Consider the following 23,655-nt stretch of genomic DNA (forward strand, 5'->3'; position numbering starts at 1 on the left):
TCATAATGTGCGCACGGCACACCTCAAGGATATATTGCACCTGGCGGCACGCGACGTCTTCATCTGGCTAACCAGCTATAGCGTACCGCATGCCACTAACACCTAGAGTACCGCAAGCCCCCGTTTCGGGTGTAGTCTGCTACTTACATCCTCGGTAGCAGAAGCTAACTGTACACTGCAGCAGACAACTCAGTACTTTGAATTACTCTGGCGTTAGTGGAAGATGTATTGGCTAAAGAAGAATAATTTTCCTCTAGGGAAATATCTTGCTAGCAGAAAACTGCGCTACTGTGGACACAAAAGTCTGATGTTTTCCAAAAGAAGACTACTATCTGCCCTATTAATACTGCTTTAATTAATTTTAATATTTAATTATTTAGAACTTATGTCGATCGCTGTTTGCGATTTTCCCACTAAAGATGTAACTGTGTGCAGCCTGCGGTGTCTTTACAAACCATTTCGATTAACGGCACAATGACAACAAATGAGTCACAGAGTTTTCTCTGATGTAGGAGCGGAAACAGAAGCTTCAGCGATGTGGCAGTAGAAATGCTGGAACCCTCATGACGGACAGAATCAATAGAGGACGAAGTTAATGTAAGTCACGTGATCACAAAAAAGCGTCCACGAAAGGCATTTGGGTTCCAAAATGGGCGGAATGTTGGGAGAGATAGACAGAGACAGTGAAGAGACCGAAAAAAAAAAATGCATTGCTACACGACAGAACGAAAATGAGAAAACAAAGAAAGAAAAATTAACGAGGGGCACCCAAAAATGGAAACTTTTTAAACAGAGAGAAAAACGACTGGCAGGGACAGGAAAAAGCAAAGTGTTTCACAAAAAGAGGGAAATGATATAGAATAGAAAGGAAGAGAAGGTGGCATGTCCTGCAGGCACGAATGAGCGAAAAGGAATAATACATTTTTTGAGAAACTACAAACTAAAAAACTAAAAGAAACTATTACAAAAAAAAGTCAGAAAGAAATTTTTATTTAAGAATCTGTATTTATTTAAGAAATAACAACAAAGAATAATTTAAAATATATTTTGACTTATGTTGGAAGACGACTTCAAGTGAGTGGTGTAGATTCTGGATCATGACTCTTATCAAAACCTATAACAAAACCACTTGACTGTCGTTATCAATGCCGGCCACCGAGCGATCTCTGGTGCGGCCGACGGCCAGCTACTACAGCGACGCGCAGCCAACAAACCCCATCTCCGACCACTCAACTCTCCAGCAGTTCAGGCCGTGCAGCTTCCCTCAATCCCCCCAGGCACCAAGAAATACGTCTGCGACGGCTAGTACCACCAATCTGTTGCCTGCTGTACGTCCTCCGATATATATATCTACAGTCTGGCCGCCGCTAATGTGTACAATGAATGACGACGTAGTCACCGCGGCCCGTTCTTTGGGTTCTTCTTCGCCTGTTTATCGGCGGTCTTCCTGTCGCTGATTTATATCAGGCCATGATAATTATACTATCATTACTCACTGACTGAGACAAGACTCTCAGTGTAGTGCACTGTTTTGGCCGTGTAATCGCATTACAGATACATCCTTTAGCTAGATTTTGGGAAATCATCCTGACGAAAGCAAATAATAATAATAACAACAACAATAATAAGACAAGACAAGCAAGAAAGGATTGGTGTTTCATATGCTAGAACCCCCAAGAAGCAGTAATACGAGCTTACACAGATGGGTCATCTGCAGACGCCATCTGAAATCCTGTCATATTATGGACAGAGGTAGGAGGTAACCATACCAACAGAATCTCACTTCAACCACTGCAGAGCCCAAGTAGGAGTCCTGATCTACACAGTGAACAGGAGCAGAGCAAGTTCAGACTCGCAGGTCGTGTTCCTGACAGATGTCCCTCAAAATTTATTTTTTTATTCTTCCCTTAAAGACCTGAAAATAGTATTGCCAAGGATACAATCACGCTGTAGCATTGAAGACAATGAGATATTGACAGAATGACAAAACGTGTGGCTGAAGACAAGCAAGACGAACCTACGATCAGCCAAACAGTGACGAAGACCCTCCTTAAGTCTCGATCCGCAAAGACCACTCCAGCCACCAGACAGCTATCATCGAAATTAGACCAAGTGATAATTTTCCGCCTCCGGACAGGACACAACAGTCTATAGCACCTCCTATACCGGAAGCTACGTCGGTCTTATCCCCACTGAGTTTCTGTAGGGAGGCAGAACAAACCACTGAGCATATTCTACAGGAGTGCATCATCATCATCGTCGTCGTCGTCGTCGTCGTCGTCGTCGTCGTCATTTTCATAATGTTTATAAGCAAACTGAAACTGATAATTGTGTTTTCCTATAAAGGACAGAGCGGAGTACAAGAGTATCGTTATCGTTAAAACAAGAACGTTCACGCCTTGTTTGGCTTGACAAGGTCTGCCAAGAAGGTGAAGAGCAATTCGGCGGCTTCCCTCTCCTCCTGAACCCCACCCCATTTCGGTCTCAGTAACGAGTACGCCAGGCAGCAATCGATGACACTGTGAGGATTATGATAAGGCCGACGATAGTAAACATGGATTTCTTCGTCTGAAACCTTCACGAGTTGCAGAAGAGACTAAATAACAAAAAGGAAAAAAAAAGAAAAATAAATTAACAAAACTAAAAGAAACAGTCAGTTTCTCTCCCTGATTGCGCACAGAATTTCGGCTTCGCGTGTTTAGCTGGCACAACCTCTCCTCCAGCAGCTTTCTAACTTCACTTGGTCCTGGAATTTCTCCGAGCACATCGCTTGAATCATCAGCAATAAATCAATACAATAGAAATAGACCTCGTTAAAACCAGTGGGTGAGGGGGATACTCAGGCGGGTGCTGATGCAAAACGAACACTTTCTTGGCTCTCTCGTACACTGTGAACGGTCCTGTAAGTAGAAAAAAACTTAACCTGCCTGTGACCTCCTATTACCTGAGTGCGTCCTGTTAATTCTTTTCCCCCCTTCTTTTTCATTGGGAGAGTTGGAATGGAGGGTAGGGGTGTTATCGAGGAGACAAACGCAGGTCTATCGTGAGCATTTCGACTGCCCCGTTTCCTCTCAGCGGAAAGTGCCTGTCGAGATCAGAAAGAGTGAAAATTTCCGACCTCTGGGTCGATTGTCGGAAATCTCGTTCGGGGGCTGCGTTATCGCGAGGACCCCCGAAGGGCAAACTGTAGAAAGGCTTGCTGTCGGGTTCGGGGCTTTACTCGGTTTAGGACAGTCGCGACATTTTGCTCAGCGCTGGTGAAGGTCTACAAGAGTGCAATTTTCTTTTTCCAATAGTGCATGTCTTTTAATGCGTCCTTTGTTACGACGGATGAATTTTGTTTCAAGAATATTCTTATAGCTCAGAAAATGAATTTCAAACGGCAATTTTGAGTCAGGCCGCAGCTTTCATTAGAGACGAAAGAAATATCCACATTTTTAATGGAATAAAACACGTTTTACATTAATTAAAGGCTCATCAAAAATCACCTCATTCAATAATTAAGCATTCACTTACATGTATTTTTAATACATAGCATTTTTCAGATAAATTTCTCTATCTCATTCGCAGAAGTAGTGCCGGCTTTAAATACAGATTAGAGCAAGTGTTTTTCTCTGAACAATATCTTTGCTTTATCTCCTCCTTTCAAGTAATGTTTGTCTTCTATTTCCGACTCACACCAGGCTTCACTGTTTTTCCGGAAAATAAATAGTAGGAACAAAGACGAACATTGATCATATGACATTTAACAGGAAACAGGATGCGATAAATCGTACACCACACTCGACAAACACTTGTATCAATCTTGGTGGATTTTTTTTTTCCGCGAATAAAGGTTATATTTTCCGAAAATGTTTATCTTATTGGAGAAGAGAAGAAGAAATATAGGGCGAGAGAGAAAGACCTGCAGCAGATGAAGAAGACATGAACAAGGGGGAGGAAAAAAAAAAACGATATCCATTGCATGACATGAAGCTGAGGAACGGGCCGAGAGGTTTGGTGAGGAAATAGCCTTTTCAACGCAAAATCGATACGTCAGTGTCGCGCGAGAATACAGCCAGGCGCTGTAACATTAAGTCGGGGTTAAAGTTTAAAGTTAGGGTGAGATTTACTGCGCGTGTCAAATGAATTTGCAAAGGCCTGCAGCGCTTGTGTGATCAAAGTCGCCGCAGGTTACGATTCGCGGTGGCGGGCGAGGCGACACACGTGATGACAGATCGATAGAAGATGAAGAGAAGGAAGTGGCGGTGGTGAAAGTTGTGGTGGATGAGGACGGAGGCGCAACGCCAAGAAAATGGTGGCAAGAAACGCGTGAAACCCTCTCCCCATTCCCTTCAGCTCACCCCCTCTCTCATTTGTCACCCTTTTCTTCCACTTCCCCAAATCTCAAGGAGGCAACAAAGACGGCGCGCATGTCAACAGGGTAACTTTGCTGCCAGAAGATAAGCAGCATCGGTCTTCTGGCACTACCCTGCTTGTTGTGCGCGGCTGCGGAAGTGAGGATCGGGTCGCTGGCTGGCCAGTGTCTAGTGAGTCACGAGAGACATCTTTGCCGAGTGGTGATGCGACAAGTTTCTCCCTGCTGCATGCAGCTGGGCGGGAGGCGTCTACTTCAAGTCCCGCCATATGGCGCCACGATGCTGAGCTCTGGACGCGTTCGCCGCGCAGCAGACACGGCATTGCTGGTGACCTGCGTCTCCCAATGACATGGCTGCAGGTGCTGGCGTTGGCATACTCTAGGACAGAGGACAATAGCGCCTCGGGAGGGAAGAAAACATCTTTCGCTGATTCATCAACATAAATGCGCGGCCACAGACCAAGGCGATGCCTCGGTTACCAAGTTTTCTGGTTGGTTCGGAGGAGGAGGCCGTGCGAAGGACTCGTTTGGCCTGCGTCTTGGGCTCACCTCTCTGAGTGTGAACTTTAGACCTGGAGACAGATAAGTAAATTATCATGCAACTTACTCTATAAAACATTTGGGTATTGCGCATATGAGTTACAGGCTACTTTTCTCAAATATTGCACTAAATGATGTTATCTGTGTAAAAAAGGAATTATTTTTGACTTGCTTGCAAAATCAAAAGAAATAATATGCCCACTACACATCTCACAGTCTTAATTGTCAGTAGTTAGTACAATGCACTTTTAATTTAACTTGCACCTTCGAACATGAGAAGATCATAAGGTACTGAGGCTGGTATCAATGACTGTGTGGTTGTGGATTTCCTAGTTAAATGAAACACTTTGATGGTGTATTCTTGGAAAGTAAAAAACCTACATGGAACTGTGCATCTTTGCTGTAACAGATCCATTGCTTCAGTGCAGTGGACACAATGATATATTGACGACAAAGATGCTCTAACTTCCTATTTTGATTGTTATTCGTCAAGAATATGCATAACATCATATACATTAACAGAGCTTAACTGACGACGTGGAAGAAGGTTGCACAGAGTAAGCAACACAAATAACTCAAATGTCAAATAAGTCAAGAATTTAACTTTCTGCTATCAAGAGTGGCAATCGGCCAAACTGTTTTGCGCGCACTGTTCCATAGGGTGGTTGTCACCGGATATTAAAAAAAAATGTACGGAAACTACTTCAGGAAAAGATTAATGACTTCTTTAACCACCAGGATATTTCAAGAATAAAGGCGGCTGTCTTCCAGGCTTCTGTTTCCACGATGCCCGGATGTGTGCAACACAACAAATTCATTACCGCATGCAGCTGGGGCAACACACGTGTTTGAAGGCTTTGTCGTGCCACAGAATGCGAGTTATAAAACTAATGGCTTTTAGCGTCCATTAAGAACAAATAAAACAGGAAAGGAGGACAGGAAACACTGAGAATAAAGACGTCTACCTCCCACGAGTTTTCAAGGAGAATCCAGCGTGCTCATACGTGCTCTGTGAGAGAATCGTCGACATGTCAAAGGCCACGAGGAGACAGAATCAGCCCAGTCGGGACAGCGTCGCCAAGATCATCACCATCATTCGATATGTGGGTGACATCCAGTTGCTTGCGTCCGTGATTAAATGCCTGTGTTTGTGTGTTTGTGTACGCATGTCCAGTGTTACTGTTATTCTTTCTCGTTGTCTCTCCCTCGACAGTTGTCATTATTCTTACAATTCTATCTCCTCCAATTGTCATTAGTGTCATTAGTGTCATTAGCGTCAATCTCGTTACATTACTTTGTCATTATGGTCATTCTCTATCGCGACAATTTCCATTGTCATTATTGTCATTTTTTCTGTACAGCTGATATTATCATTATTGTCATTCTCTCTCTTTTTCTCTGGACATTTGTCATTGTCATTCTCTTTTTGATATTGCTCGTATGCGTGACGCTTACACGCACGTAGGTTTTTTGCTTAGAAAGAAAATGTCTCCTGGTTGATTATTTTTCCCTTGCTTTTTGTATCGGTGTCTTTCAATCAAGCTTTGGAAACTGTATTTTTAGTTGCTTGTTCCTCGATACCATATGGCACCTGCTCGTCTGTTTTGAAAAAAAAAATGTTCATACTGTAACTGTGCTCGGTTCCAAACTAGACGCCCGAAGGTGTTAAGAATTGCTACGAATTGTTTGGTTTCGCAGTTGCACGTTAGCACACAGCAGACCTATCGATGCCTCTCAGCCACGAAAGAGGAGCCGACTGCAGCTCCGGGCAACGAGCGGAGGTCTAGACATTGCAGATTAGATTGGTCGCCAAGTGACGTCGACAAAAGAGACTGCCCACGCCCAGAACTCATTTTACCCTGCCATCTTTCTAGTGTATGCGTTGGCCTGCGTGTACGCATGTGGTCGAGCGCATGAGATGGGCATGCAGAAAGAAGAACAATCGGACAGCTCGTTCAAGCACACGTGCAGATAACTGCACAGATAAATCAATGTTTGATTGTTCGGTTGCAGGTTTACTGCCTGGTGGATATTAGAACCTAAGTCATAAAGAACATATGCCGTAGGTCGAGTGTCAGTCCTTAATACGATGATACTAATTTTAGAACACTACTGAAGACGAAAAAAGCTCTGATGCATTCTGTTCAACACACTTTGCCGTGACCGAGAAAAAAACACAAGACTTTGGGGTGTTCAGCCAAATTGCTGCTGTCATTTTTCGCAGTCAAATGACAGAAAGCGTATTTTTATTTTTAAGTAGAAAACTGAAAACGTCAACCCGGGCCAATTGTTGAATTTTTTTTATACAAGAAACTCTTTCTTAAAAGGTAGAGAGAAGAGCTATTCTATAATCACTAAATTGAGCGCAGTACAAGACACTATGCCCCCAAATCTGGGTGAATATCCTATACCCCTTCAGTTCTCAAAAAGCAAGCTTACAAACTTCACTATGTTCAGAATGAGGTGAAAATCGCAACGTCAACGTGTATACGATACGCATCATTGACAAATGGTTCAAGTTCCCTCCTTGGCTGAAGCTTTGACCGCACAAAATAGCATTCCAACCTGTTATCCTGTTTGCCTGAGTGTACACTCCTGTGTATGACGTGTGTGACATTTATCTTAAATGTCTAGGATGGTACACGGTTTTTCTTCTAATGATTGAGAAAAGCTTAGTGAAAAACACTTTTTCCCCAAATTTGAGTGGAATACCCTTCTGTTCTGTTCAATATCCCCATGCAGAGAAATACCAGAATCGTGTCGTCGCGGTTGTATACAGATATGCCTCGTTAACATTCTGCTGGCTTTGGCCTTCTTACATGTTTCTATTTACATCCCTGACATGTTATTATCTCTTTCTGTGCATAGTGATGTCCGTCTGTGTGTGTGTGTCGAGAACGGAAGCGGTATTTACCTTGACTAAGGGAAAAAGTGTCTTGCTCCTTGAAGCTTTACCAGTCAAATAAAAAAGTGTTGACCCCACTAGTACTTTCCGGTGAATTCAGAATTGGCGAGTTAGTTGGATTCTTTTAAATTCAACATATTTTTTTCTTAACATTCCCAAGTGTTCATATTGTTTTTGAATAACACTTCCTTTCATATGATTCAGTATTAAAGTAGATTCGCTTGCAGTTATAACAGATACCTATAAATACGTGCCAGCATGCTTGTAATCATTGTGGATTCCAATCTATGCCACTACTCATGTGTTCTGTGGTATTTGCATGAATAATTTATAACCTCGTAAAAGAGCATTTATATGTTAGCGTGTGTAAGACAGACAGCGAAGGGAAGAGAATGTGTACATGAAAGGCATGTTTGTGTTTGTGACTTGTGCAATATTTATGAACTTTTGTAGTACATGTGATGGACTGAAAGTAAACACCAACCTGACCCTTTATGTCCAGGATGTTCCAGCCAGCAACGCTCTGCCCATGGCGACCTTGGCCAACAGCACCGTCGCCGCCCCGGGTCCTCCCGATCACGCGCCATGGCTGTGGATTCCGTACGTGCTTATCGCTCTCGTCTTCATCGTCTTCCTAGGCGCCAACTTCTGGTGCTATCACAAGAAGCATCGCGAGCGCTACCTGCGAAAGCGGGAGGAGACTCGCGTGAAGGAGGGACTCCTGGAGCGCCGGAGGATCACGGCTCTGGTGCGCTCCCACTTCCAGGCCCACTTTTTGTCCATCTCCACCGACTTGAGCCACCCTCCGACGCCAACACGGCGTTCAGAGGAGACCATGGGCTCGGAGCAGAAGATCGCGAAACCGGCTTCATCGACGGAACCGGAGCCTCCCGTTCTGGATCAATGGGCAGGCCAGAACGGCTTGTGCAGGACCCTAAGTATGTGTGGTATCAAAACTGAAAGCTAGCTTTCTAATTTAATAAACTGCTTTTACACGTGTTTTCTTTTGGGGGTGGTTATGTTTTGTTTTTGTTATTATGTTTTGGGAAATTCTGAACTGTTGATGCGATTTTTTACCAGGCACCCATTGAATAGCAGCGAACAAATCAGATAGGAATATAGACATAGTGTCTACAATGAGACACTTTTCTTCTTTCATAAAGTTGTAATTTAATTTTAATTGGAATCTGCTCCTTGCAATGACCTTCGGCTTGTGGCTTTTGTAGCTTGTGACCGAAGACATATGTTACCCTTCATATCTGTTCATATATGTTTGTCTGCCTGAGCAGTGTACAGATATTTTTCTATGCTTCTGGGAGGTGTTGTCAATCCATTTTTCGTGGACTATGTATGCATACACTGTCTTGGTATGTCTATAATTAAGTGTCCTTCGTGTGACAAAGCGCTATTGACCCGTTACATGTAACTGTTTGCCTTGTGCTCATTGTGGTTTGTAGGACGCCATTGTGCTCGCGAACGCAGATATATATATACATCATGATTCCTATTGCCAGAAACAGTTACATCAGTGAATGTGCGAATGCGTGCGCATGCGTTTGTACGTGTAGTGTGATCGCGTGAGTGTGCGTCAAGCTGTATGATAATATATTTAAATATAAAGGAACTTGAGTAATTAATTGCGGAAAAAACGTGAACTGCATATAAAATATATTTTCCCTCTTTCTTTTACTTCTTGATTACACTTACTGAACATCGTGAATTTTTTCGTTTATGTAACTTGTTCTCAATACAGCAATAAAGTAAATAATAAAATAGGAATAAGTGGCAATAAACTCAAATGTCAATTTGGTAATGAATCAAAGATTTAAAAGATATTCTTTAGACGTAAAACATGTTGTAAATATGTGTAAGGAGTTTGAAAATGTAATCAGTTCAAACTGTATTTTATGACAATTAAGATCAACCAAAAATTGAAATGGGTATTTTGGGGCTTTTTTTTTTTTTTTTGCAAAACTTGTCTAAACCGTCTATTATTTATTTTTGTTTTCGTCGTTGGTTTAGCTATAACAAATAATTAAGCACCAGGAACACCCACTCAAGAAATTCTCCATTCGTTTCCCATCCACACACATACGCAGTGTGAGAGAGAGAAAGATAGTAAAAAACAGAGAGGAGAGAGAGAAAGATATCGACCGACTTAGACGATTATCAGCGTTATGTACAAGTGCAAAATTATACTTCCCTGTGACAGACTAAATCAATTTCGATTTCTAAAATCATTTTTTTCGGGATATTCTTGTTTCGTCGAATGTATTTTATCTTTTCAAAGAAAAAAAAAGCTTAAGTAACTTATCTTTTTTTTTCTTTTTTGAGAGGAGGGGGGTTCTGTAACCTTTTCAGTAGATGTTGATTTCTTGTTCAAAGAAAAGCATCAAACTGAAGGCTTATGTGGATACGCAGGGCTGACATTTACCAGCATGCATCGCTATAATTCACGAAAGTACATCTTTTTCTCTTGGTCATAAACACGATGCAGCATAATAGGAAAACAACCAACAGCGAGGAGGGAAAAAACCTACAAAAATTGCATTTCTTGTGGTTTAAGCGCACACATGACAACTAAAAGGCAAAAAACAGAAAGTCCTTTAAAAAAAAAAAATCGACCTCCTGCTAATTATGCGCCGCAGATGTCACTCGATTTTCTTTATTTGTACAAACGCTCTCTCTCTCTCTCTCCCCACCCACTCACGTTGGGTTTTAAGAGTGGAAACAGTATGAGACATGTTTGAAAGAAAAAAAAATTCACATAGGCTGGATGATCAATATCGTTCGAAGACAACTTATATGACGTGAGGAACGATTAATTCAGCACTCAATATCTCTCCTCCGTCCTCTGAACATTTTGACTCTTACTTCCTGTGATCGAAATCTTTTCTATAGTTTTTTTTTTTTGCCCTGAGACAACCAATTGGTTAAGGGGTTCATGAGAAAGTAGATTTCAGTCTCTGTGCACTGGTTGACGGATCGAACAATCCACACGTCCGTGCTGCATCCATTTATGTTCGGTTCAGGCTGTAAGAATGATGCTTCGCGGAGTCTTGTTTTAAATAAAAGTCGTTAAACATACGTCTTTAATTGTTTTATTTAAACATGCGTTTGAGAAAAAAGAGGGGATGGGGACCAGCAAATGACTGATGTCAGTAAAGATCAGGAAAGCGGCTTCAGCACCTACAACAACCACGCAAAGCAGCTAAGTCTACTCTCGATTACTCGTTTCTCCAGTGATGATTGTTTAGTTATTTCACATAAAATCGTCGGCAAAGCCTTCGATATGTAGTACTACGAACGTAAGTTCGTTTCCTTTAATGGTCATTGAAAGACATTCTGCTAAAGAAAATAAAACTACTATGTAAAAAAAATGCATTTGTTTATTTACTTTAATTTCAGTAATTAATAAAAGTAAATGTACATTATCCGATAGATACAGTAAGTTAACACATGATTCAAAATTGAAAAATATATTATATATGGGCTCACAGATATGTAAACCAAATTAACTTAAACACTTCTATGCTACGAATCGGCTTACTGATCATTAGCAAAGAGGAAAATGCATTATTTTTGAGGTACCAGCAAAAGCAAAACACGATTTAGCTGAAACTGAGGACACAAAATGATTTTAACTTGAAATTTAAAAAAAAAATTGCACTAACATACCTCTTATTAAAAGGGAGTTGCCTATTATTATTTAGTTTGGAATTGAAAATTAACTGGAATTAACTTTTTTTAATAGCGTGTTTCAATGTTCAGCCATGGAGTTATAGAGAATTTCTTAATACAGAGTGTTTTCGCTAAAAGAGATCGAGCGAGAGTCGAGATGGTATAGAGGAATGGAAGGGACGTAACAACAATAGACCCTTGCACAGCAGTGAGACACCAACTGTCAGCCCCTGCCTTTGCTAGAGATTTTAATAAAATTCTCACGCACGACCTAAATGGGCATGTGCCCTGTTGTATTCACGTTGCAGTAATGAGCATACCCTGAAAAGTAATTCAGAAAAGAACAATCACTGAGAGACACTATAGACGTGTTGGTCAACTGTCAATACTTTGCCTCAGTACACATATATATATAATTATATTCATTAACTCGCATGGAAGAGTGATATGCTTCACGAAATCCATTCTTTCTTGTCCAACATTCGTCGGAAAATTTTTACTGTATGTTGTGTAATGATTTTTTTCCCCGCTAATGTACCGATGTCGCAATTTCATTGTACAAATATTTGCTCAGTTGCGAAAGTTGGTGTCCCGTCACGAGAAAGCGTTTCAGGACAGACACAGTTTGTGATTGGAGTTGGAGTTCGCTTGAACTGTAGTGTCATACGCAGTTTAACGGTAATACGACCTCATGTCATCGAGCTGATTCTCGACATCAACCATAGTTCTCTGCTCAAGCATAACCTTTACAAGCACAACCGGTCCTCCACTAACAAAGAGCCAGTCAGGGGGAATCTACTCTTACGACTCACAGTCTATGACGCTTCCGCATTGATAACTCCACTTCCGTATAGCCATCGACGTACGCAACCTTATAAAATCCACCTTCAAGTTCATTGACATCAACATCTGACCAATGTAAGTGGATCTCTTGAGCCCATTTGTTTCAGCAATCTTTGTAGTTTTAGTTCTGTAATATTATTATAAAATTCAAAATTATAGTCGATTGCCCGACTTTCGTAACTTACGTGGGTCGTACTGCTACGTGTTGATATACAGTACTAATCGGTTGTAGTATCACTTGCATTCTTTTGATAGCACTTTTGCAGCATTATTATATTTGCGTTTCTCGTTATAGAAAATGTAGGTCAACAGAGAATTTTAGTTCTTTACGATGCTGAGTTGAAGCTTGTTCTATTTTTAATGGGGGGGATTACAACGGACTTCAGCAAATTAAGCATTTCTTCCAATGTTCTAGCATGCGCAGAGCGTCTGTAACAATTGAGGAGATCCAGGCATTTAGTAAAAAATGGAAGTGACCTGAAATAAAGAATAAATGCAACGCTCAGTTTTACCGCTCAACAAGGTCTTCTAAATTCTGTGCATAAACTCTTCAGCATGTTTTGTTCTATTTATTATATCTCCATCATTTAAATAAGTCTAACTGCCAGTATAAAACAGACTCTAAGGAATTGTGCAGGCATTATCTCATTAAAAGAAAATTAAGGCATGACCGGAACTATGTAGTCTAAAACACTGGTAAAACATGCTTGTTATGTCCTTCTTCATGACTAACACATTTAAATTCTTAATGTAAACTTTACTATTTTGTCTTTATAAAACTAGTCAGATGAGCTACCCTCCATATGGTCCCCCTAGTGGATTTCCACCAGCACCTGGTGGATATCCAGCACCAGGAGGTCAGCCTGGTTACCCAGGTTACCCTGGCGCTGGGCCAGGCTATGGAGGATTTCCTGCTTCAGGTGGACAGGTAAACCATTGCTAGTTCAGTCTTACTAAGATGTTACTTTTAAACTTCTAGTACGTGTCTACAAACTGACTGAATCACACATTTGATTTTAAGAACAACCCTTTTATAAACCAGAAGTGTAGCATGAATATTGCAGTAAATTTCCCATATACTGACTTTTTCTCAGAATATTTTCTCATGAAAACCATAAAAGGTTAATACCTATGTTTTTAAGCAATCTTTTACAAGTTTTAGTTGATTTAGGTATTGTTTCAGTATATTTGACTGTCCACAAAATTTCATCTTTATTGTAGTCTCAAAATTATAACTAAAAGTTATGTGTAAATAGGCCTTTATCTTATGTTGAGATCTATATTGCAATAACTGATCTAACTGTTGCTTTAACAGTTTTCCATGCCAACACCTGAATCGGCCTCAGCAGCAGCTTATGGAGGACCACCTGGTGGTATGCCATCATATCCACCTCAGCCAGGTGGTCTAGGTTTTGGAGTAAGTCATTCTTCATTTTAATCTATTGTCTTGCTGTGAGAATCTGGTTCTACACTGAAAATATTGTCTGTTTGATAATTTTATTTGATCCTCTCCTCTTTCAAAACCTGTGAATTAATTTCCATCCTGTTATACAGCATTTAGAAGATTTTTCCTTATCTTTTCATCACTTTTCCTTGTTTGCAAGAATTTGAAAACTTAATAGCTGTTTCTTCCTGTATATGTTTGTTTTATGTGGACATCAGATTATTTGGAGTGACTGCTTTTAACATTAAGCTTTCACAGTTGCAAGGTAAAACCATTAGCATTGTCATAAAACTGTTGGTGTTTAAACTGTGCCTTTTCATTTTATGCCTAATTAATTTTCATTGTGAAATAAAACTTTTCAGCCTTTATTAATATTTGTACTCAGTACAGGAGAAAATAGAAATAAAAACAAGCTTGTGCAAATTGTGCTAAAATTGACTTCTTTCTATCCCTTTACAGAATTCCTTTACAGAACTGCATATGAAACAGTTGTGCTTGGTATTTGGGACAATAAACAAACATAACCTTCTATCGTGCCACACATAAAATGGGGTATTTAAATTTGTATTTTAAGCAAATAAATATATATTATCTAATGCATCACAGAAAGGATCTGCTGCACAACATCATCAACAGCTTCTTTTCCTCAACAGGCTCAAGCAGGAGGTGCTTATCCACCAGCCCCCTCCGTTGCCATGCCTAATGCACCTAATGCTGCTTGTCCTACATACAGTCAGGTACAGAGAGAGCACAGGGGCTACCATAGTTTGCAAGTTAATGCATGCTCCTCTTAACAAGCAAGAGAGTGACTGTTCTCTATCTTTTTTCATCTTTGCTCATAGATATGCATCACGCTTTGGGTCTACTCTTGATTGGTGAATTTGTTATGCCATTTGCTATCTTCTGGATTATTATTAATTTTTTTTTTTGGCCTGCACCACTTGACTTCTTTTAATGGAGCACTCCATTGACTCGCAATCTCTTCTGCATCATCTTGTTGCTGCTTTGCTTTGGATTTTAGGTCAACAGCATGGATTTAACTCTTTGATCTCCTCTGGTATAGTTCCGTGAATTTTCTTCACTGATGACATGTTAAGTTTATTAGCATAACAGATTACATAGCTGAGGGGTGGACATTTTTTAAAGTGACACTGTTGTGCCATCTGTAATTGAGGGTTTATAATGTCAAGAAAGATTATTTATTCATTAAACATTATTAGAATTAGATGTAAGAATCAGTTAAGATGTCTGTTTCGTCTTCAAAGTTTGCAGTAGATAAACTTAGCACAAGAAAAAATAACTCCAAGGCTACTTCAGTGTTATCTTGTCTTTCCGGTCATGACAGCCAACCTATGGAGGTGCACCAGGCTTTGGTGGTCCTCAGCCAGGCAGCTACCCAGCCCAGCCTGTTACTGGCTACAGCCAGCCTTCAGCAGGGTATGGTTCTTCTGCTGGCTATCCTTCAGCTCCAGCTGCAGGTCAGTATGGAGCTGGTCAGCCAGGTTATGGTCCTCCTCCCACTGGAAGTTATGGAGGATCATATCCTGGGACTTATGGAGCACCAGGAGTAGGTCCTGCTGTAGGGCAGCACGGTGTTGGAGGGCAGTATGGACAAAGTACAGGCTATCAAAGTGTTCCAGCAGCAACTACATACAAAATTATGGTAAGTTGATATCATATGTTTTGTAGTGCTATTATGAGATTATTCATTGTGGACTACAAGTCTGCTGACACTGATGCTAATTCTGTGCATTCTTTTCTCTTCCTCTCCCTTGAAGAAAATATAAGGGTACACTGAAAGTAACTTACACTTCTTATGGAATGCTAAGAAAGAGACAATAGAAAGTGAGGACATGTGAACATGTTCGCAGGTTGATGTTTTGATTTCTCTTTTCTTATACAAGCCACTTTTATGTTAAAAGGTTTTCTCTTACATTTTCTCAGCTGACCCATTTTACACTTACAGTAAAGCTGAAATACTTTTATATAAGTTTTTCATTGTTAGCTGAAATTTTGCTGAGGGCATGTATGATTGTGTTTTAAGGAAGAGGGAACCCTGAAACCATTTCCACGATTCAATGCAGAAGAAGATGTACAGAAGCTCAGAAAGGCTATGAAAGGAATAGGTAATATTTGTTATTATGGCTTTATTCTTTGCCTTGCAAGATGGCTGAGGAAAATCATTAATGTTAAGGTGTTTGATGGACTAGGATCCTCCTTTGTAGTCTTGCACTGTATATTGATATTTCACAACCATAAATTTACAATATTGCTTTTGCTTAATATAGATTGTTTTGATATCTTGAGTATGAAGTAGTTTTACATTTCTTTGTGTTGTTGAACTGCATATTACTTGTCATGCAGAAATACAAATTCTCTGATTCTTATTTTGATTATGCAATTGCCAAAAGAAAATTAATTCTGATCATATGTTATTAACCCCCATGCATTAATGGATTGCTGCCCAAAACGAGGTCCACTGGCGAGATGTTGTTGCGGCCCTATGCTCCTCGAGGAGTAACCAGGACTAAACAAACATAAATGGATTAAATTATTAATACAAATTACATTGCAAGTGGAGTAGAAACATATAACTATGAATCATTAACAGGAAAGCATTAGAAAGAAAACTGAAATTCTTTATATGTGATGTGTTTACCTACCAATTTGTCAAACCTATCCATATGATGAATGCAATGAATACATATCAAAAACAGTTTTGGACCTTTAAGCCAAAACTTCATCTAAATTTAGAAAATGAAATGCTGTAAACAACAGAAACTTTTACAAAAGAAAAGTTCCTATTGCATCCTTTAGTGCACTTTGCACTTATGATCTTGCTGATTTTTTTGTAATTGAACCGTTTTTTTCAATTTGCTGATAATTAGTATTGGCAATAGATTTTTATTTTATTTTTTTTGTGTTTGTCATCACAGGAACAGATGAGAAGGCTATCATTGATATACTTGGCTATCGAACCAATGATCAGCGCCAGAACATTAAGCTCATGTACAAGACATGTTATGGAAGGGTAAGCATGTGTGTGTGGCCTTGCATTGTATATCTACATGTACATTCACCCACAGATATTATTTTTTATTTGTAACATTGCATCCAGTAAGTCAGAACATTTTTCTCCCACTCTTACAACTTGGCCATTTATTGTCGTTGCCTTATTTATTGCAAGTTTGTTATTTTTGTTGCAAGGTAGTGGCAAAAAGAGAGCATTAAGTGCCCCTGGTAGGACAAATAAACAGGCATAATAAATTAGATTGAAAAGGCAATTTTTATTTGCCAATCCCATGTTTGTGAGCAGGGTGCAACAAATGACTACCTTATATAAAAATACTAAAAAGTTTAAAGAACACAGTACTATGATGTACTCAGGAAAGCTGTAAGGTTTGGCATCAATAAATAAACTGCCATAACTTTTGATGAGAACATTTGTTTTAAATTCTTTGTCTCTAATCAGGACTTGGTTCAAGACTTGAAGAGTGAGCTTGGTGGCCATTTTGAAGATGCTGCTGTAGCCCTGATGTTCAAGCCTGATGAGTATGATGCTTATGAGCTGCGCCGTGCAATGAGAGTAAGTGAACAATCCTTTCTTTAATATGATTTCCTCATTGTTGACGAAGAAAAGATTGTTGATTTGTTATATGATTTGTTGATGACATAAATGTTAAAAAGACAGACTACAAAGATCTTGGAACTGCAATTTTATTTTAAAAACTTAGATATTTAATGTAAGTAGGAGGGCTTTTTGAGAACATTTTACAGAGCCTTTATTGAAACAGTGCCAACATTTGGTTTCCTGTGTTAATAAGAGTGTTTGAGAGTAAGGAATAAGAATGTGCTAATACATATGTTTGATTCTGAGTTCCTCCATTTGGCTCACATAGATTTAGCCTTGATAGTTAAAGGAGGCATACAAGATTTTGAAGTGACAAAGTAATGCAGGATTTGTTGTCATTTGTGATGCCACGATGTAGAAGACTTCATTCTGTCCAAATAACTATTTTCCTAGCTGAGAGTAAAAATACACTTTGCCTTGACCTTATGTTAACCAAATCTGACCATGGTTTATCATGATACTTTTGATATCGCATTGATGTTATATTTTGAATGTTGTATGGCTGTCTTAAGAATGATTGGGATTTCTTGGAATTAAATAAACTCGTCAAAGACACATAACAACTTAGGTTAGAATACTTCTTTCTGTGTTGTTCAGCACTTTTTCCCCTACTCTTTTTTGAAACACTATTGCTAAAGTTATATTGGCCAGTGTGATATGAATGCAACTATTATCTTCCCTGAATTGTCTGCAGTCATTCTGGAATCTTATTGTTTTCTTATTATGGTATTGCCATGTTACTTTACATTATTATTACATTTATTTTGCATTAGATATGATAACACTTAATTTATCCCAGAGGCCTTTATATATCCTTTTCCTGTCCCTGTCAGTCTACAGGGTCCTTGCGACATAAGTTTTTTTTTTTAAATTTTTAAACTGAAAAAAATACAGGTTTATAAAATGATTTAGTGCATACATAATTGAGCCTCTTTTCTCAGTATTTAATCTTAATTGGTGTCCAGGAATTTCACTTCAGGACTTCCAGTTTATTATACTTTGTTTGAGCCAAATGAAGTTTAATTTGTTTTTGCTGTCATAGTCATGGTCCATCTATTAAGCATTGTGGACAGTCTATATTTCTTTGCACAGAAAGAAATGCTGTCTGTAAGATGTCAAATGTCATGTTGACATTTTCAGTTATGATTCCCTTTAAAATTCTCACTTTAGAAACAATATGACAGATTTTACATAGGTCATTAGGTGTTCATGCAAATTAACATTTTGGTAAGTTTACATGTTTGAATGTTACAGGGTGCTGGAACAGATGAAGCAGCTTTGATAGAAATCTTGTGTACTCGCAGCAACAGCCAGATCCATACCATAAATAATACTTATAAAATGAGTAAGTGCAGGACCTCTGAAGCTGGTAGATTATCAGAAATTTAATATTTTTGCTGTGATTAGCACATCTCTTTTCAAGTGAAACAGATTGTCTTTAAACACATGCCTAACTGCTGTTCACAAAGTGTTTGTTTCCTCAACCCAGCTATTCATCTCATATATGCCACACATTCACAGAGATCTGTATGCACAAATATATAAGCTGCTGAACCTGTTGAGGAATCATAGATGTTTTGCACGCTATGTACAGTTTCAGCTTTTAATAATAATTTAAACATTATGCCACATTTATAAGTATGTAAATTTTTCAGTGTATGGTCGCAAACTGGAAGAGGATATCATCAGTGAAACATCAGGGCATTTTCGTAAACTTCTGGTGTCTATGAGCGTAGTAAGCAAGGTTTTTGCCTAATTCCAATAGTATTTTGCAGGAGCTAAAATAAAAAAATACATAAAGCCATGGACACATACAAATGCATGCATAAAGAATTCATAATTTATATGCATGCACATATGTACTTGCAGATGTACATGTGTGCGTACATTAATCTATCTGTAACTTTATGTCGCATTTATTGTTTTCAGTCTAATACAAGTTATTATTGTTTACATTTAAGTTGTTTCGCTTTGAAAAGAATGCTTAAAATGTAATAGGCTTTAAATGAAGATAACATCATGCTATTACATTTTCTCCATTCATTATTCCCGTACATAATATAAATTTATAAATTAGTTATAAATTGTTGTATCTCATCTTAACTAGTGTGGGCATGTTATAGCCTGGATAGTTAAAGTTCTTTGCAGGTCATGGGTTTTGTGATTCATTTTAGGGTGGTCGCATGGAAAACCAGCCTGTAGATATGCAGAAAGCTCAAGCAGATGCCCAGGTAATATTTTATCTTCTTTCTTTTGCAGATTTGTTGGTAGTAGTATTAGTAGTATTGGTTTATTTCATCTCTGCCTTTTATCAATGTTTCAAAATTTCTTATTATAGAAAAGCAGCAGATTTTATTTCCATGCTAGTAAAGTGGAAAGCTTGTTTTTGCAAGTAGTTAAAGCAATGTTTAATTTGTAAATATTTTAAACTGATATATTTGTTATAATCCTTGTTTTGGAAATAAGTTATGAGGCAGTTGGTATGAATGTATAATTGTTGTGAATTTGTCTCTTTTTTAAATATTTTATTTGTCCTTGGTTTTTTTTTGGTGTGTTAAATCTGCTCAGAAAGTCTATAATGCTGGTGAGCGTCGGTGGGGCACAGATGAAAACACGTTTAACATGGTGCTGGCATCCCAGAGTTACGAGCAGCTGCGGGCTGTCTTTGATGCTTACAGCCGTATTGCTAACAAGGATATCGAACAGGCAATTCAGTCAGAGATGTCTGGAGATTTGGCTACTGGCATGCTTACTATAGGTGAGGAAAGCAAAAGACCTGACATTCTATCAGTTAACAGAATCTTTATATGTGATGTTATAGGAATATGCTGTTTAAAAAAAAAAAAAATTACGTTTGCTTGCAAACCCATTCTCGACTTTTGCTTACAGTTAAGTTCAAAAGTGGGGTGCGTTGGCGTCATGCTGATATATAATATTTCAGCTTTCAACGTTTTTGTGACACATTCAAATCTCAGAATAAGGCATCCGTCAAATTAAAAACAAAAATAAAACATAAATATATTCATACTTTTCAAAAATAGTATAAGAGATAGGGTTTCCTTTAATGTCTGATCACTGATTCAAAATTCAAAATCAATGTAAGCTTTTTTTATTTTTTTTTTTTTGTCACCATGGTGCATCAGATACAGGCGTTTAAGGTTATAATCCATTACAGGCATTACCATCAATCAAACTAATTTTTATACATATTTATATGTATAATTATGTATATCTTAGAGATAAGATTCTTCCTGGTAAAGGGGTTTATTTTTCTTGATCTTTTTCCGACATTTTGTCAGTTTGTGCTGTGTTCATGATTTTTGACTCTTCTTTTCAGTCAGGATGATTCGAAACAAGCATGGGTACTTTGCAGACCGACTGTATCATTCAATGAAAGTAGGTGGTCTAAGTGATGGCATTAAAATAGGAATGCAGCAGCAGGCAGAAGCATATACAAAGGAGTAAAAGAAACTAGAAAAGCCTATATTTTCCATTTAGATTCAAGTCTAAAAACCTTTGACTGTTGATGAGAATCTGCAGTGACAATGTTAACTTAAAAATTGTATTAACTGTTATGTTTTATTAACTTTTTCCTCTTTTTAGTATTTTTCCTGCTCTTTACAGAGTTATCTTTTATTAATTTAAGAGATAAGAAAAATTGAGCATGCACATTGACACAACACATTTAAAGATGTTTTTTGATTCTCCCTGAAAGGGTATGGGTACAGATGACCGAACGTTGATCAGAATTATTGTGTCACGCTGTGAGGTGGATATGAAGCAGATAAAACTAGAGTTCCAGCGTCGTTATGGCCAAACTCTAGATGCCTTTGTGAGGGTAAATATCTTTGTAGTTCATTTTATGTTGTTATTTTAAAATGCATTAATATTCACTAGAGTACATGAGGCTCCCTAGTATAAATGCTATTTTAAGATTTCTAAAATTCTACAGCAGCTGTGGATCTGATATCTGGAGAATATTTTTCAGCTGATGTCCAGGAACTAGTTAAGCTTAAAATGGGTCTTGGAAAATCTATAATATGCTCTTTATAAAGAAAAAATATAGCATCCTCAGGTGTTGATCATTTCCTCATAATTTAAATAGGTGTGTCTGGCTGTGGAGTAATTTAATTTTTTGTTGTTTACTTCAAGGATGATATCTCTGGAGACTACCGTCGCCTGATCTTGGCTTTGGTTGGAGGCAGCATTTAATAAAAGTGTAAAGGAAAACAGCAGCAAACACAATTCTTTTGCATTTGGACTGAAAAATAATCCAATTTATTACAAGGAGGAATACTTTCTCATCGTCTTCTTTAATTCTATGCTCAAATGGTTCTCTCTCTCTCAAATGTTATGCACACTAGCAACATGTGCTACTTGTCCTTAAAGAGTTTAGTGCTGTTTCTTAATATTTGGATTAATCTTGATTAATATTTTAAACTAAATTCATATTTTTATGTATGAAAAGTAGTTGTTTATAGATATAGTATAGAATTCTGCAAAGTTTTACATTTTTATTTATATAAAAAAAGAGCTGTTTTGTGGTTATTTTATATTAGCAGATACAGTGGATTCTTGTGCATGCTATGTCAGTGTGGTTCACTTTGTATCCTTTCTATTATTTTATCTCTTATATATATTTATGGCATGTGAAGTCTGTCTTCTTTTATGGTATTAATTGTGCAGTTAAGTGAATGATTTTTTCTGTTAAAAGATATCTTCCTGAACATGGCAATAGTACATGCTAAATATTTTTGTATATTTTTTTCAGTTATTTTTTTCATATAGATTTTGTTTTTTTTAGTATGTTCTGGGAGACATATATATATATGTTTAATGTTTATTTTCCAGTATTATAACCTAAATGAGCATCATCAACAATATCAGAATAACTTCCCCAATCTGTATGTGCTGGGGGGTGTTTTACTTTTAAGGAATCAGTAAGACTATAACTTACTGCTGTACCTGATGGATTATATTAAATCAAGCTTTACAACATGCAGGTGATAGCAACCAGTAAGCGGTTGTTTTTAAGACTATCTTGTTTCGTAGGAAAGTATCTTAAGATAGAAGACTGAAGCTCTACATCTGCTATGGATCAAATACCTGATGTCTAAAAAGCTTTGCTGAGTCAGCAGGATGAATATAAATTGACAATGGGCAGACATTGCTGTGCCTGCAACTTTCAGAGCCATGCATTTTGCTAACCACTTCTTTTTAAAGCTGACACTTTCATTTCACACATCTATATTCATGTAAGCGATTTCTCTGTGTGTTCTTTTTAAGTTTTCTCTTGCAGATGTGTAGTTTTTATAGTTTTATAATTAGCAGAGCTATGATGGTAAAGTAAACTAACATTTAATACTATCAGCTTAAGATATGTAATTTTAGAAGATGCATTTCATTTGTCTTAGTGTTTATTTGAGGTGTGACCATGCATGTGGACTGATGACATTGAAATATTGTAATGCATTGATGTTCTACAAATGCTTCTTGGGATGTATTTCATAATGTATGTGAAGTATATTGGTTTGTACTTTTTTCCCCAGCTACAATCTATATGAATTCAAATAATAAGCAGATGTCCATCACATGCAGAATTTATGTGAGTTTTTTTCTCTGTTGTTTTCTAAGGGAAGTGCGTTGTTTTTAAGATCAGTTAAATGCAAAGGAGTGTGGTTAGTTGAAACCATACCTTTAATATCTTTGCTTAAAAGTTATTTGGGTAAAAAGTAGCCAAACTAAGTTGTAGCTGAACTGCCCCAAAGATGCCATAAAAATATAAGCTTGCACAGGGAGTTTTTTATTATTGTTTTTTTTTGTTTGTTTTGGGTTTTGTTGTTGTTAACCTTGATACTGAGAGGAGAATTTGGGCATTTGAGAACAAGTGCCTGAGGAGGCTGCTCCAGATCTTATACAGCAAACAAAATCAGTGACATTATACCTAGTACAGGAAGCACTTAACTGCTTCATTGTAGTGACATAACCTTGTCTGGTTTGGCCATGTGTCCTGGCATACTATTTCTAAGACTGTCCTTTTAGGCAGCTTGGAGGAAGGCTGACACAGAGGTGGTTTAGAGGAAGAACTGGCTCACAACATGAAGGGCATGATCGGTTCTCAGCAGAACCTGCTCACTTCCCCTTGCCTGGCCTGATGGGCAGGGTTTGTCAGCTGCAAGATCTATTCATGTGGTCCCCTCAATGACCGGTAATGGGCATCGGGACGAATGAAAAATGTTCTTAACCTACTTTTA

At 38.3% G+C, this 23,655-nt stretch overlaps 2 protein-coding genes across 2 annotated transcripts; both read left to right on the forward strand.

Annotated features, from left to right (window-relative positions):
* Window positions 1–3,902: 3,902 nt before the first annotated feature.
* On the forward strand, window positions 3,903–10,889 carry LOC112562657. Its single transcript, XM_025236044.1, has 2 exons — window positions 3,903–6,000; window positions 8,305–10,889. Exons 1-2 carry the CDS (start codon window positions 5,926–5,928, stop codon window positions 8,767–8,769), a joined length of 540 nt encoding a protein of 179 aa, XP_025091829.1. The 5' UTR covers window positions 3,903–5,925; the 3' UTR covers window positions 8,770–10,889.
* Window positions 10,890–12,245: 1,356 nt separating this feature from the next.
* Window positions 12,246–23,193, forward strand: LOC112560141 (annexin-B12-like). Its single transcript, XM_025231747.1, has 15 exons — window positions 12,246–12,401; window positions 13,110–13,254; window positions 13,642–13,743; window positions 14,424–14,507; window positions 15,116–15,433; window positions 15,815–15,896; window positions 16,707–16,801; window positions 17,243–17,356; window positions 18,656–18,746; window positions 19,057–19,136; window positions 19,576–19,632; window positions 19,970–20,159; window positions 20,739–20,797; window positions 21,117–21,239; window positions 21,554–23,193. The coding sequence occupies exons 2-15, from the start codon at window positions 13,114–13,116 to the stop codon at window positions 21,611–21,613; spliced, it is 1,596 nt and encodes a 531-aa protein (XP_025087532.1). The 5' UTR covers window positions 12,246–12,401; window positions 13,110–13,113; the 3' UTR covers window positions 21,614–23,193.
* Window positions 23,194–23,655: the final 462 nt, after the last annotated feature.

This window comes from Pomacea canaliculata, linkage group LG1 (assembly GCF_003073045.1).
Source record: "Pomacea canaliculata isolate SZHN2017 linkage group LG1, ASM307304v1, whole genome shotgun sequence".
Taxonomy (NCBI): Eukaryota; Metazoa; Mollusca; class Gastropoda; order Architaenioglossa; family Ampullariidae; genus Pomacea; species Pomacea canaliculata.

Bases quoted from the DNA above. Each gene is read 5' to 3' on its own strand.
- LOC112562657 (XM_025236044.1), top strand. From the start codon at position 5,926: ATGTCAAAGGCCACGAGGAGACAGAATCAGCCCAGTCGGGACAGCGTC. The intron at 6,001-8,304 runs GTGGGTGACATC...CTTTATGTCCAG, and splicing joins TCATCACCATCATTCGATAT to GATGTTCCAGCCAGCAACGC.
- LOC112560141 (XM_025231747.1), top strand. From the start codon at position 13,114: ATGAGCTACCCTCCATATGGTCCCCCTAGTGGATTTCCACCAGCACCT. The intron at 15,434-15,814 runs GTAAGTTGATAT...TTGTGTTTTAAG, and splicing joins CAACTACATACAAAATTATG to GAAGAGGGAACCCTGAAACC. The intron at 15,897-16,706 runs GTAATATTTGTT...TTGTCATCACAG, and splicing joins AAAGGCTATGAAAGGAATAG to GAACAGATGAGAAGGCTATC.